This window comes from Drosophila guanche, unplaced genomic scaffold, assembly GCF_900245975.1.
Source record: "Drosophila guanche unplaced genomic scaffold, DGUA_6, whole genome shotgun sequence".
Classification (NCBI taxonomy): domain Eukaryota; kingdom Metazoa; phylum Arthropoda; class Insecta; order Diptera; family Drosophilidae; genus Drosophila; species Drosophila guanche.
In genome coordinates this window covers 4,497,954-4,511,596 of record NW_022995753.1, presented here as the reverse complement: position 1 = coordinate 4,511,596, position 13,643 = coordinate 4,497,954, and the positions used below count along the sequence as shown (strand labels likewise).

General features: G+C 44.6%; 1 protein-coding gene across 1 annotated transcript in view; it reads left to right on the top strand.

Moving 5' to 3' along the window:
• Positions 1–1,475: 1,475 nt before the first annotated feature.
• Positions 1,476–13,643, top strand: part of LOC117588340 (low-density lipoprotein receptor-related protein 2) — a 96,262-nt gene continuing 84,094 nt past the window's right edge. Inside the window, exon 1 of the mRNA XM_034279550.1 lies at positions 1,476–2,243. Within this exon, the coding sequence (XP_034135441.1) occupies positions 1,802–2,243 (442 nt within the window). The 5' untranslated portion in view covers positions 1,476–1,801. The remainder of the gene's footprint in view (positions 2,244–13,643) is intronic.

The window sequence follows — 13,643 nt, the reverse complement described above, 5'->3', positions numbered from 1 at the left end:
CCACCACTTACTCGTGTTGGTGTGTGTGTGTGTGGTGTCTATTTTGTGCCATTTTTATTTGCCCACATTAGCAATTTCTTTTGTTGACTAGTTGCCGTTGCCGTTGCCGTTGGGCCTACCCCCGGTCTGACCTAACCACACTCCACTCTCACGCTCGGGCCTGCTGCTCCACCTCCTCCTGCACCTATCTGCTCATTGTCATTGGGTCTCCTGCCACGCCACGCCACGCCATTCCCCACTCCCCACGCAACATGTCCCAAAGCCCCTCTTACTCTACTCTCTTTTTGTTCGCAGCCATGAGACGATGTGAGTGATTTTTCACTTGTATGTGGCAGGCATCTGTGTCGCTGTAGTCCCAAGCAAGCCCCCTGAGATACAGCAACCACCCACCGCCCACCAGTCATTGTCCCCCACCGTCATCTTATTATGATCTTCGGTTGCTGTCGTATCTGATTGTGGCTCATTTTTTAATACTTTACTTTTTATTTATTTTTTCTTCCGCTTTTCGTTCTCTCTTTCTCTCTCTCTCCTCACTCCTCTCTCCTCTCTCTCTTGCGTGCAATTCATTTGTGCTTTAATTTAATGTAATCTGTTTAATGTTCTATTTTCTCCTCTTCCGTGACACTGCTGCCCCCATCTTCCGTTCCGCCCACATCATCATCATCATCCTCCTCCACTTTCGTTTTCGTTTCGGTCACTTTATTTGATGCTAAGCGCGACGCCTTTTGTTACAACAAATTGGATTATTGGTACTTTTGGCGCTCAATTGGGGAGGGAAGTAGAGCCCGAAACATGTACGCAGATCCCCAGTGTTGGACAATGGCAGAGAGTGATGAACAAAACACGATCCATCAGACAGTGATCGATAATTATCGATCTTAGACGCGATAACTCATGCACAGATTGTAATTTTAGCTTAGTTCTAAGTTTTAGCCACATTTATTTCTTTACTAAAATTCCCATTTCTTGCCTTTCATTTTCCTTGCAGAGTGCTCCGTGAAAAACAAAGTGAAACCGTCTACAGCATGTGCAATTTTCCCAGCAAACGAAATTCCTGAGCATTCCATCACCCTGCCACAATATTAATTTTTATTTTTCAAGTGTCTGAAATATCACAACAAAAAAAAAATATAAATAAAAAAAAAAGAAAAGGAAAAGGAAGTGCGATGAGAAGAGAAAAAGTTTAAAGACGGCAAAAAGGGGAAAAAAGTTGTTCAATTATTTTAAAAAGTGTTAAAAAGGCGCCGACTAAAGATAGGAGCAGAGTGCGAGAGAAGGAGAGGTAGATGCTGGGTGCTGGGTGCGAGCGAGAGAGCGAGCAATTATCTTTCATAAGCAAAAAAAAAAAAAAAAAAAGTTGAACTCGAAGGCGACAAAGCAGGCAAGAGGGCAAAAAGAATCACCGCGACGCGACGCAAAGCAAAGCAAAGGGTAGTGGGTGGGGCTAGGGACATAGGAGAGGAATTAAATTTAATTAATTGCTCTTTGAAGTGCCTACCAGACCAGCCATGCGACGCACAAGTTGTGGAAATAAATTGTAAAATTAAACGCGTTCATTCTCGCTTATTTCATTAAAGAACCCCCAAAAAAGGAATACAAACAAATAGATAAGGAAAGCAGATAAAAATAAATAAATCCGCGAAGGAGTGAATGAGTGAAGGAAAGAGAGGACACGAGTGTCGGGCTCACCAACCAACACACACACACACACACACACACATAAAAAATCGAAATAAGAATTGAAATAAATCGACGGATAGGGGGAAAAAAGGCAGCGAGTGTGAACGACATACCAACCGAAATGAATCCGACGCCCGTGGGCATTGGATTCGGGTTTGGTCACAAGCCGCCCAACAAGGCAAAAATTCGCTCACGCTGGCGACCCCCGGCGACGGCGCTGACCAGCCAGCCACAGGGCATGGACAGCGACAACCGTACAGCCGCAGAAGCGGCAGTGGAACCAACCGAAATATTCCAGCAAGCCCAGCAGCAAGAACACAGTGAGGACAGCAGCGGCAGCAATCACTCGAGGATCCGCAGCCATTCACAGCATCAGGATCAAAACCACAAACAACAAAACAGGGGCCAACGCCGCTGCCAGCAGCACCAACAAACCCAGTGGACAACCCTGGCCATCCTGCTAGTGGCATTCGTTGCCCTCAGCCATCTGGACAGCCTGATCCAGTGGACACCGGCAACAGCCACACGGATCGAAGGAGCGCGTCAACGTCATGGATCACCAGGTGAGTCCACGTACATAATTGACCAACAAGTGGCTGGGCACACCCCAGCCATCCCCAGCAATGTTCACTTTGTAGATTGCTTCAAATGTTTGATTTATAAATTGGGAGGACTTTGTGACTTTTTCCCCATATCCTTCATCTGCTGTCGCCCGTGCCACTAGAATATTGATTAGCACTTTACGCCACGAAATTAAGTCACAAAGCGAACTCAGTCCAGCCTCAGACTACGACTTGGGCTGGACCCACATGGAATGGAATGTAATGGAATGCCTGTGTTTGAGTGGTGGAGTGGCGGTGTGGCGGTAGCTGTTCGTGTCACTTGAAAATCTTGCCCGCAGCATGACCAACATTTCCCAACCCCTCACTAAATTTTGTAAAAAAATTTGAACCCCGATGCCGATGGCAAGGGCCCCAGGAAGACAATCTAAAGAAAGCAGTTGGCAGGAGAGGAGGCGTGGGTGGTGTAGGAGAAAAATTAATAAAATTACAACAATTGTTGCAGACCAGAAACAAAAGCCAGCCCAGACAGACAACAGCAGTGAAAGAGAAAGGAAAACGGTGCAAAAGTGAGCCAAGTGTGGGGCCGCTCTGGGCTCTGGGCTCTGGGCACGTTGCAGGGTATTATATCAGGGTATCAGTGGGTATATCCCCGCCAGCCCAGATGGCAGATGTTTCATTACGAGCGGAAACCCAACCAATTAGAACATCCATAAAAATGCCAACAGGATTACTGCACCTCGATGCTCGTACTTGGCTTACTTATGTACAAAATATCATCGAAATGTTCCGAATACTTTGCCAGCTGTACAGATTGGCAGATGTTTATTTGCTCGTAACTTTTGTTGCTTGTTGATTAGCTAAAAGTCTTGCATAATTGTTGATTGCAAATGCAGCAGAACCGATATCCATCCATCCAGTTTAAGCAGTCTCCCCAACAGGGTCACTTCTTGGTCGATCCCACTGCAACGCTAAGTCTTTCGCACTGTCTTACATGTACATATATGTATGTGTATATGTGTGTGTGTACATATGTGTTTATATGGTTGAAAATGTGTGTGGCTGTTGTTGTATTTATTGTGGCTGCTGCTGATGCCAGAAATTATGAATCAGGAAGTCTTAATAAGCGCAATTTCAAGTCGTTAGTCACACAAAGTACAAAAAAATGCTGGAAGTTTGCCCCCTCTTGCCGCTCTCTCTCTCTGACGCTGCTCGTAAATGTCTTTCTTATTCTTTTCGTAGTTTGTATTGTAGTTGTTTTCACAGTAGTTATTGCTGGTATTGTACATACATCAGAGACGACTATTAGCGCCTGTAGAAGTACATGCATACATACATATTTCATACATAGTATGTACATAAATAGGTGTATATGGGGGCGGTCGGTCATTCTGCAGTTGTTGCCGTTGATTTTAATTAAGTGAAACGTTTTAATGTGCGCCACAGATTTTCAGATTTCAGATTTTCAGATTTGAGTACCCCACGGTCACTCGCGCCCCTCATGCTGGTGGCACTAGGGGATGAAGGGGCAGGCGGGGCCGGCGGGGCCGGCATGTGTAGATGAAGATGGCAATGGAGATGGGCTGGGGGTCAGGATAGCAGCATTTCATGGGCAGCCAGACTGGAGAAAAGAGAGAAAAAGCAGCACAAAATAGTAAACAGTAAATGTCAAGACAAGCGATCAAATTGCTTATTAAAGCAAATGAAATATGAGCAGTCGGTCGGGCGGAGGGTCGGGCCGGGTTCCCTCTATGGATGCAGATAGGAGGGGAACGACTGATAAATGGCAGGCTTGAGGCAAACTAAAAGCTGTATACATATGTACATGCATAGATAAAACAAGTGGCCATCACTCTTGAGAATAATACGAGTAGGTTTCTCCATGTGTTTCTCTGCTTTTTTTTTCACATTGGCTGTCCCTTTTGGTGGGTGCGTCCAGGAGGGAGCTCCCTGGGCACGTTATGTACATACTTATGCATGTACATTTGTACGTGTGACGGACAATCGATGTTGCAGTTGCACCTTCCCTTTCTCCCACTGTGTTGAGTCTCTTTCCCGGTTATAAATCTGTGAGCGAGTAGCAGCAACAATTGCAAATACAAAAGTCATTTAATGCAATTTGCTGATTGCGCCTCCATCTCTGCTGACTGACTGCATTGTTTGTACCCTTCCAAACGGGTATTACCATAACCACAGTGCATGCAGGTTTAAGTCCATCTTTTGGAGGAACCTTCATGGGACTGCGAATGGGAAATGGGAGTAGGAAATTGCACCTAACTGTGGGGTTGGGGTCACGTTTTAATGGTTGATTTCTTTCAGAAGGGTATCCAAATGTTCGGCCAGCAAGCGCTGGCTGCTGGTTCGGCTGCTACTCTACCTTTTGACATTTGAGTGGAGTAATTTTCTTCTTCTGGTTGTTGCCACACACACACACACACACACACACTTCCTCGGCACAATAAAAGAGCAAAAGCCAAAATCAGAGAAATGCCTTTAATGGCATTTAATAAACATGGCCCAAACAAAATGTTAGCCACTGCAGAAGCAGCAGCAACAACAGCGTGGCGTGGCCCAGTGGGAGGGCTGCGCGGGGCCGGACAGAGCGGTATGTGGCATGGAGATGGCGGAGAGTCATAACAACAGGCAACCGGATTCAAATTCCAGTTTCAATATGACGCTGCCCCCTGCCTGCAATGCGGGATGGATGCTGATGAGAATGCGGCAGCTCCAAGTTGCAGCAGTTTGAAGGAGTCAGCGTCATTATAATGTAATGAGTATTATCATCATCATCATCATCATCATCATCATCATCAACATTATGAATGTGCTAGTTACGGAGCGACACCCATTCAATGCAAAGCCCCAGTAATGCCAAATTGAAGACTTGAAGACCCAGGCTGATGCCCTAACTACATTCAGGAATATTTATGGAATTGAATGGCAAAACTCAAGATAAAAGTTACAATTATCTACGAGTACGAGAAACATCTTGGAGTGTAAGAGCATTTCTTAGACGATGTGCCATCGATTTCGCTGTTCCTACTCGTTGCTGTTGTCATGTGGCCTTTAATCACAGACGACGGCTGCAACATCAGCAGCAGCAGCAACAGCAGAAACAGAAACAGCAACCGCAGCATCAGCAGGCAAAGCCACTGCCATAGCCACTGCTTCTGCTGCTTCTGCTGCTGCTGCTGATGCTTGTGCTTCTGATGGTTGTTCTTCGTCACACTCACTCACATACATATAAGTACATGCACAGACAAAGGCAGTTTGCCAGTGGGTGGGCGGCTGGCTGGCTATCTGGCTGGCTGGCTGGCTGGCTGGCTGGTGACCGCAAAGTTAATTGCAGTGTGTGTTGCAGTTCCCTTTTGTTGCTGCTGCTGCGGTCGCTTGCCCCGTTGCGGACAAATAACTCTGCTTATACTTTGACCAGCCCGAAAGCCACTCGGCAAACTTTTCCCCACGCACACGCACGCACAGTCGGAGGAAAACCTGGGACAAAACTGCAACTCCAACTCCAAGCAGCTTCAACTTACCTAAAGGCGAATTTTTAACTAAAAACTTCAACTAGAGTCAAGTAAAATGTGTTCTCCATAATTGCATACAATAGACTTCATACGTAAAGTTTCCCTTTATGACTCGATACAGATAAGGGCATATATTGTATATTTATCAATCTATTTAATACGTTACGTTAAACATCGCTCTTCCCACACAGAACATACGATCAATGGAAACGAACAGCTAGCTATAGCGGTTTCTTTTTATTTTCTGACCCCCAAACAGAGGAATTGGCAGAATCCAAACCACCAAATGGTGGAGGGGGGGTGTAAGGTGTAGTGTGTCATGGGCCTGAGCCTGAGCGGTCGGTCAGGTGAAACCAGTTCAAACTGCAATCTCCAAATGCAGTCGCAGCCGCAGTCGCTGCTGCAGTCGCTGCTGCGTTTGGCTGCGCTATTTTTCCAGCCGGCCGGCTGTGTGTCGCTGCCTCTGCTGAGCCACCATCCTTCTCTCTCTCTCTCTCTCTCTCTCACTGTCTCTCTCTTGGAGCTTTTTCGTGTTGCTATTGTAGCGAACGTCGCGACGTTTCGCTTCGCTCAACAACAAACTGAGATGATAGGGGGGATACCTAGAGCGTGATTTTTACAGAGAAACACACAGAGAGAGAGAGAGAGAGAGAGCGCGCGAGCATGGAATTGTTAGAGTGCGGATTGGGGGTCAGCTGGTAAATAGTTTGTGTGTGGGCGGGGGAGGGGGTAAATCAGCGCCAGCCGGTAATAACATCATAGGTCAGCCGGTCGACAGTCGTTTTGTTGTTGTCTCTCTCTTCATCTCGCCACCCCCCGCCCACATACAGGGCCACTCCGCCGATGATCACATGTCCCATTTACGCTGTCCCGCTTCCTCTCGCTCACAGGTATTTTCACTCTTTGTTGTTGTTCCCATAAACAATATTTTTGCTCGTCTCTTTTGCTGTTGTTGTTTCTTTATTGCGGCTTTTGTGTGTTCGTCGACGGCGCTGTCTGTCTGTTTGTCTGCCTGTCTGTCTGTCTGTCTGTCTGACGCTGTTTCTTTTATTCCGTTTTAGTTTATTTCCCTCTCGTGCTGCAGCATTCGCACAGACACAGCATTCGGTGCCGTGCCAGGCACCAGCGATCACCGTTTCAACAACAGCACAGTCACAAGCAACAAGCAGTGCATGTGCACCGCAACCATCGTGAGAGAGTGTGCGAGTGGGAAAGAGTGAGCGGAGTCGACTGTCTGCTTGCCTGAAGGGTGCGCTGTACATAAATGTACATATCTATGTATGTATTTACATATGTATGTATATTACGTCTACGTATGGACAGTTGAATTACCCGATCGTTATGCAGGCATTGATCAGCTGTTTTACACAGCAAATAGTATCCTGCAAAATATCAGAGTCCCCCCACATTCCCATGCCGCAGGAGGTCAGAAAACATATTAAGTGGCGTCATATTCGTGGCATTTATTTTGCTTTGAAGGCAATTGGGTTTGCTTATTCATACAGCTGTCGTCGCATACCAGACAAACAATATTTATGTGGCATGCCACCTCCAGTTCTCTTGAGGTACATATTTGCGTTGATAAAATAATCAAAGCCCCCAGCCAAACGATCGCATAACAGCTAAGAGGCGATGAATGTAAACTTCCATGTAAATTTCTCCCATATCCCCCCACGCATCAATTGCAGCTCAAAAAAATGAAAAATAAAATCCCCATGCAAAAATAGGTGCCCAAATTGAAGCTACATAAAATGTTCCTAGCTGATCGAAATAATATTATTTGCCATTGCAGTTTGGTGGGAGGGGGGGGGCAGATTAGATTACGTTTAGTTATTGGTCTGTTTTGAGTGATTGCCAATTTGTCCCAAATGGCTGCACAGAACTCGCTTAGTTTTTTCCAGCAGACATATAAATTATTAACAAATATTTGCTTGTCCGATGTGTTTTTTTTGCTTCAAACCGTGTGTTGTGCATCTAAATGGAAATTTGTCCTTTGTTACAAGTATTTTGTTGCTCCATTTGGTGATTGGGGGGGGGCAGCTCTAACTTGAATTTAAATAAAATACACAGCTCGATAGATTGCATTTCAATTATAATGGAATCCAAAACGAAATAGGAAAAGTAACCCAACCTCTGTGTGTTTTTGCAATGCATATTAACAATTCGATTACAAAAAAAAAAAACAAAAACATGCATAGACCGCTTAGCCATACAAATGTAAATAGAAAATTAAACGTTTATTCCATTTGTCTTCCCTTGCTAGTATTTTCCACATTTGTTGTTGGCAATAATTCTTCTTTAATTGACAGGCAAATGAGTCTCGGATAAAATCACTCCCAGTGTGTATGTATTTTTCAAGCGAATGAATCAATTTGGCATTCCGTTTGCCCCAGCCCCAGCCGTAAGCAGCTCCTCGGTGTCCTAAGCTCAATGACGGATCACGTGAAACTTTGTAATAATAAATAAATAAAATGAAATGCAAGTGTTTAATAAATAAACAAACAAGTTTAAAGTCGTCAAAGATGGTGGCAAGATTTCAGCAGGAATTGGAACAGATTACTGAGAGGTTTTTAGAAGAATTGAAAGTGTTTCCAGCTTATTCCTTTGGTTATTTTGTATTAATATTTGCAGCTTTTGGTTGGAAAATAAAAGTGAAATTGCGTTGCTCAGATGCAAAGCAATCACCCAAAAAGGTTGGGCTATCATTTTGCATTTAGCTTGGCTTACTTAACTTGGCTTTCCAATTTCAATTTGTGGCTTCTATGTGCATGACTCTAACAGCTCAACTTGGGAACGCAACCAACAAATTTAGCTGGAAACATTTTTAATTGAAATTTAAACACAAATTGTTGATACATTTTCGAAAACTTTACGCTGAGGGTGTAGACCGGCTAGTTGGCTAGGTGGCTAGCTTGTGTGGCTTGGAAGGGCTGACGGATAGACTGCACCCCCTCCCCCGCGTACCTGCATGCATACCTGTCCTGTACTGCATGTAGAAACCAACACACAAACTCGTACATGGTACATCTGTCGCATATTTTATGCATTCTAACTGTGCTTTCTAATGCCTGTCCTCGATGTCCGCGATGTGTGTGTGTGTGTGTGTGTGTGTGCGTGTGTATTGTGCAGGACTTAAACCTGTGTGTGTGTGTGGGTGTGGGTGTGCCGGCTGCTAAAGTTAATTGTTTTTGAATAATTAATTACACACAGCGCGGCAGCAGCAGCAGCACCAACAAAAACAATGTAAATTTATGTAACCGACAGCAATGACGATGATGACGATATCGATAACGATGACGATGACGACAAACAATAGGGCACGGAACACAACGATTGTGCGCCTCATCATCAATGTCAATAATGAGATTTTGATGGCACTTTTGACGGTCATTTTTCAATTGGAAAGTTTTTGGCTCGGGCATAATCGATATGCACTGATGGCAAATAATCATCGGACATCCATGATACAATTCTTCTACGACATGTTTGTCCTCCAAGTTATAATATAAATGATTAAATGTGGAAAGCAAATAGTTTTTGGTGCAACATTCCCTCTGTACTGCCACCCTCGAAGACCCTTTAAAACTCGCCTACCCCCCATTTAATTGATGGCAACTCAATTGAGCCCGGCCAGGGACTGGCGCTGGTACTACGACTGGGATAGGGACCGGAGCCTGTCATTCGTTATTCCGCCGTATCCCCAAACAATATTAAGTTTTAAAATATTCCCTTTTATGTATGGCCCTTTTTGTTTGTTGTGTTTTTGTTTTTATTTTTGTTTATTGTCGAAGGCCTCGGATGCGAACACTGAGCAAATAGTTTGGCAAAAGCCCTTCGGGGCTGAAGGGGATTAAATCGATTTTTTGCCTCTGATTGCGCCCGCACTTTTCACTCACTTCGTTCGTTCTGTCGAAGTCGATGTCGATGACGATGTCACCGTCGCTGTTGCTGCTGCTGTTGTTTATTATTGTTTTTTAATCAACTATTAAATTGAGGACTCAGACAAAGTGGAATGAATTTAATTTGTCGAATACCGGAGGAGGCCACTCGCATCGTACGTGCAGTAAATCAATTTTTTCGGGCATCTGCCTAATGAAAAGTTCTCCGTAAATGGGGAGGAATGGATGGAAAATTGATTAGCGGCCGTAACGGGCGTATCAACCTGTGGATGAGTCCCTCTCCTCGCCTCTCCTCTCCTCTCAATGAAATTAAAAATCGTAATCAATTTATGGCTTGAACAAATCCATTTGTATATGTGCATGCACAGTGCGTTTGGTAGCTGTAAGGCTGTGTATCAATTATTTAACTCATTTTCGGCACACTTCTCGGGCTCTGACACATTCGAAACGCACTGTCGGCACGGACCCTATGGCAAGCAGCAGCAAAATAAATTGAATGCCACAATTTTCTGCACGAAAAGTGCAAAAAATGTACCACCCTCAACACGTGTGCACTGCCGCCGTAAGAGGGTAGGCTGGTGAGTGTAGGAAAACCCATTTGGGTCGTGATTTTGTATCATTATTTTGTTGCTGTTTTGTTTGAAACTCCGGAGACTCTTACGGACGCTCCCTTTTTGGATTGCATAAACGAATTTGCATCACCGATGCGCTGCAATAAATGCGAGAATTTATGCATTTAACTTTATTTTTTGTTTGCGTTTTTATTTCCATCTGGACTGTGCAGCCTCCATCGGTCGACTCCCGTAATGCTCTTAACGCGTATAAAACAAAAGTAAATAAACAGAAAACTTAAATTTGCATACGAGTCGGTTAGGAGTTAGCCCTCCCCCAGTGCCGCGAGCAGAGGCTAACGGACAGCACTGGACAAAAGTGTCGCAGAGTGGCGGACATAGGCAAACCGGTGGCAGAAGATCTTTCTGCTGTTCATCTGAATTTCAATGAACAAAATGCTCCAGGCCCTCTGGTAGATTTTCGATTACGAAGTTCCCGACATGAGTGCCCAAAATGAACAGCGGTGAGAGCATTCCCAGCTCGGTGTTTAAAACATTTCGTGTGTGATTTTTTGGAACTTTTTTGTATTTTGTGTTCAGTGGAATGGAAATAATGTTCAAAAATGCGAAAAGGGACTTGAAACTGCATTATTGAATTAGTGTTGCAGCACGGCAGCTGCTTGATTAACTTTTGTATAATGCAGGTGGGCTAACAGCTGGAACCGAAGAGGTGCTTCAGGGGTGCTTCAGGGGTGGGTGCACAGTGTGTCACAGTCACAAATGCCATCAGGGAGCTTCGGGAAAGGGCAGCGAGGGAGACAGAGAAGTCAATGACCATAAAAGTCAACACTCACTCGACACACACAGGGATGGGGATGGGGAGACAGAGTGCTGGCGGCATCTAGCGGCGGCAAAGCTGAAAAAGAAAACAAAATACAAAACCCGCCAAGCGATGAACGACAAATGTGAAACTAACCACCAACGAAGCTGCGGACACACTTTCCACATTAGCATGCGGATTACCCATGAGATAAGATAATAATCACAAGGAAATGTTTTACCATACGTTTGGCTCTCGATGCTGAAGATGCCTTCAGGTGAAATAGCTGCTTGGAAGCGCTGTACCCGCCTAGAAATGTGACTTTGCGAGAGTGTCGTGTGTGTGTGTGTGTGTGTGTGTGTGACATATATAAAATGAATGCAGTTTAGTTTACTTTAGTTTGGTTTAGTTAGTTCGAGCTGCCCATGCACGTACAAATATTCATCGCAATTCTTTACAAAGGGACATGGAACTCTTTCGTAACTATGTGCAAGCTGGCTACACTCCAGCCATGCAGCCTCCAAGGACATGCCATTTATTAAGCAATGAGTAATAGACCAGAGCAGGCACATCCTATGCTGACAGAAATGACGATGCTGATGATGGCAGAACCAGTTGGGCTCTCCATAGCCATTAACCGCTTGGACTTCATTCAACAATTCAGCAACAAGCAGCTACACACACCTGCAAATATGTCTCTGCATATGTGTGTGTGTGTGTGAGGCTAATGCTATATATGCCAAAGCCATTAACAAGCGCTTGCTCGCTCGTTCGCCTCTTGACCGGGTCTCGCTGCTGTCGCTGCTCCCGCTCCATCATAGATTTGCCTACAAAATGCCACGACACGCTGCTGGATGTGTTGAAATCTTCAGTTAAATGAAATCAAAGAATATCGTAGCTTGAGCATTGTGTCATTTTATTTGAGTTTAAATATTGAAATACTTCCCTGGAGTATCTGATTTGGGTGGCATCTTCGGGCGCCTAACAAAAGTTTTTAATTACTTGCCAGACTTTGAGAGCTCAGCTCCAGCCACGCCCCCAACCCCCAACCCCCAGCCTGCATCCTTTTTGCTAAGAAGACTTCTATGATTGATTACACAATGATAGAAGTCAAGGTGAGGCCAGGATATCTGCCGCCTCTTTGGCAGCACCTTTTGGCCACCCACTGTGTATTTGATTCGAGCTTTGGCTTTAATCCTGAAGTTCTTCGTATCCTTTATTGCCATCAGTGGCCTCCGCCCGAGTCCCTTAAGTATCTTTAGTGTTTATAAATTAAATTGGCCCCGCATTCCACCCGATGCAGACCCAAACCCAAACCCAGAACTCTTTTTCTCTCTCATTTTATTTTCTGTCTGACCTCCTTCTTAACCTTTTATGACGGTCACTGCAGCTGGTTCAGTTGTGCCCACCATGCGATGGGTATGCCCGAACAGAAAACATTGAGAAGATGCGACTGAAACTGCCTGCCAACTCTGTTCAGAGGGTGTCCCAGAGTCGGACGAGTGCGCTGACTTTATTTCTTTTTTTAGCCCCACCTTTGGCCGGGATTTGGGTTTGTCTGAATGCTCGCCTCATTCAGTTACTGCCGCCCACTCATTAAGATTCCGTGCTGCACATTTGTGGCCCCTCGCCCCTTTGACGCCGTTCCTGAAGTTGCTTTTTTTTCACGGAGCAAAATGTCCACTCAAATGGCGTTTAGCGTGCAATTATGAGTTTCGCCTCTGCTCTGCTCCTCTCTGCTCCTCTCCGCTCTTAATGCTTCACTTTTTATATATTTTTGTTGCTTCATTTTTCATGCTTAAGGTGGCGGATGGGTTGTGCAGTTACTAAAACATTTCTTCGTGTTTCGCATAAACAGTTTAATGAAGTTTTGATGGTGCAAAAAAAAAAGATTGTGCCAGAGCACAGGGGAATGCAAAGTAGTTGGATTTCAGCAACAAAAATGCGCTTTTGATATCCTAAATTAGAAAACAAACCAAAAGCCAGAATGAGATTGAATATAAACGAACACTTAAATGGTATCTAAAAGGTAATCCACCAAAAATAATCACAACAGCAGAAGCTGAGGAGCGTTCCAGCAGTTTGCTTTTTTCCAATCTTTTGTTGTGGTGGTGTGCGGCAGAGCCATCTGATTGTGTCTCATTTGCAAGTGAAACGGTAAGCAGCGTAGAGAATTCAAAGGAAAGCACCAGCTCCAGGACCAGCAGCCATCACCCACTTTAATTGCTGTCACAGTTTTCGTTTTCGTTTTCGTTTTTATTTAATTTTTTGTTTTGTGGCTGCCGTTCTGCCGTTCTGCCGTTCTGCTGCTTGCTTTTGTTTTAATTTCAACTTTAATACACATTTAGGGGGGGGGGTTTTTGGGCGGTTTGTGGGGTTCCTGAAGGCCCGTAGGAGGAGTTGGGCGGAGGGGGCATTGAGGCGTAACAAAGCTGACTTAATGACTCCGACAGCCCACAGAGAGAGAGAGGAGAAAAATGGCAAAACAGAAAATAGAAATACAAAAAAAAAAAAAAGTATAACAAAAAAGGAGGAATAAAAAATGGGCAGGAATCAACAAAGAAAGAAACAAATTAAAAATGCTTTAAAAAATGTGAAAATAAAAT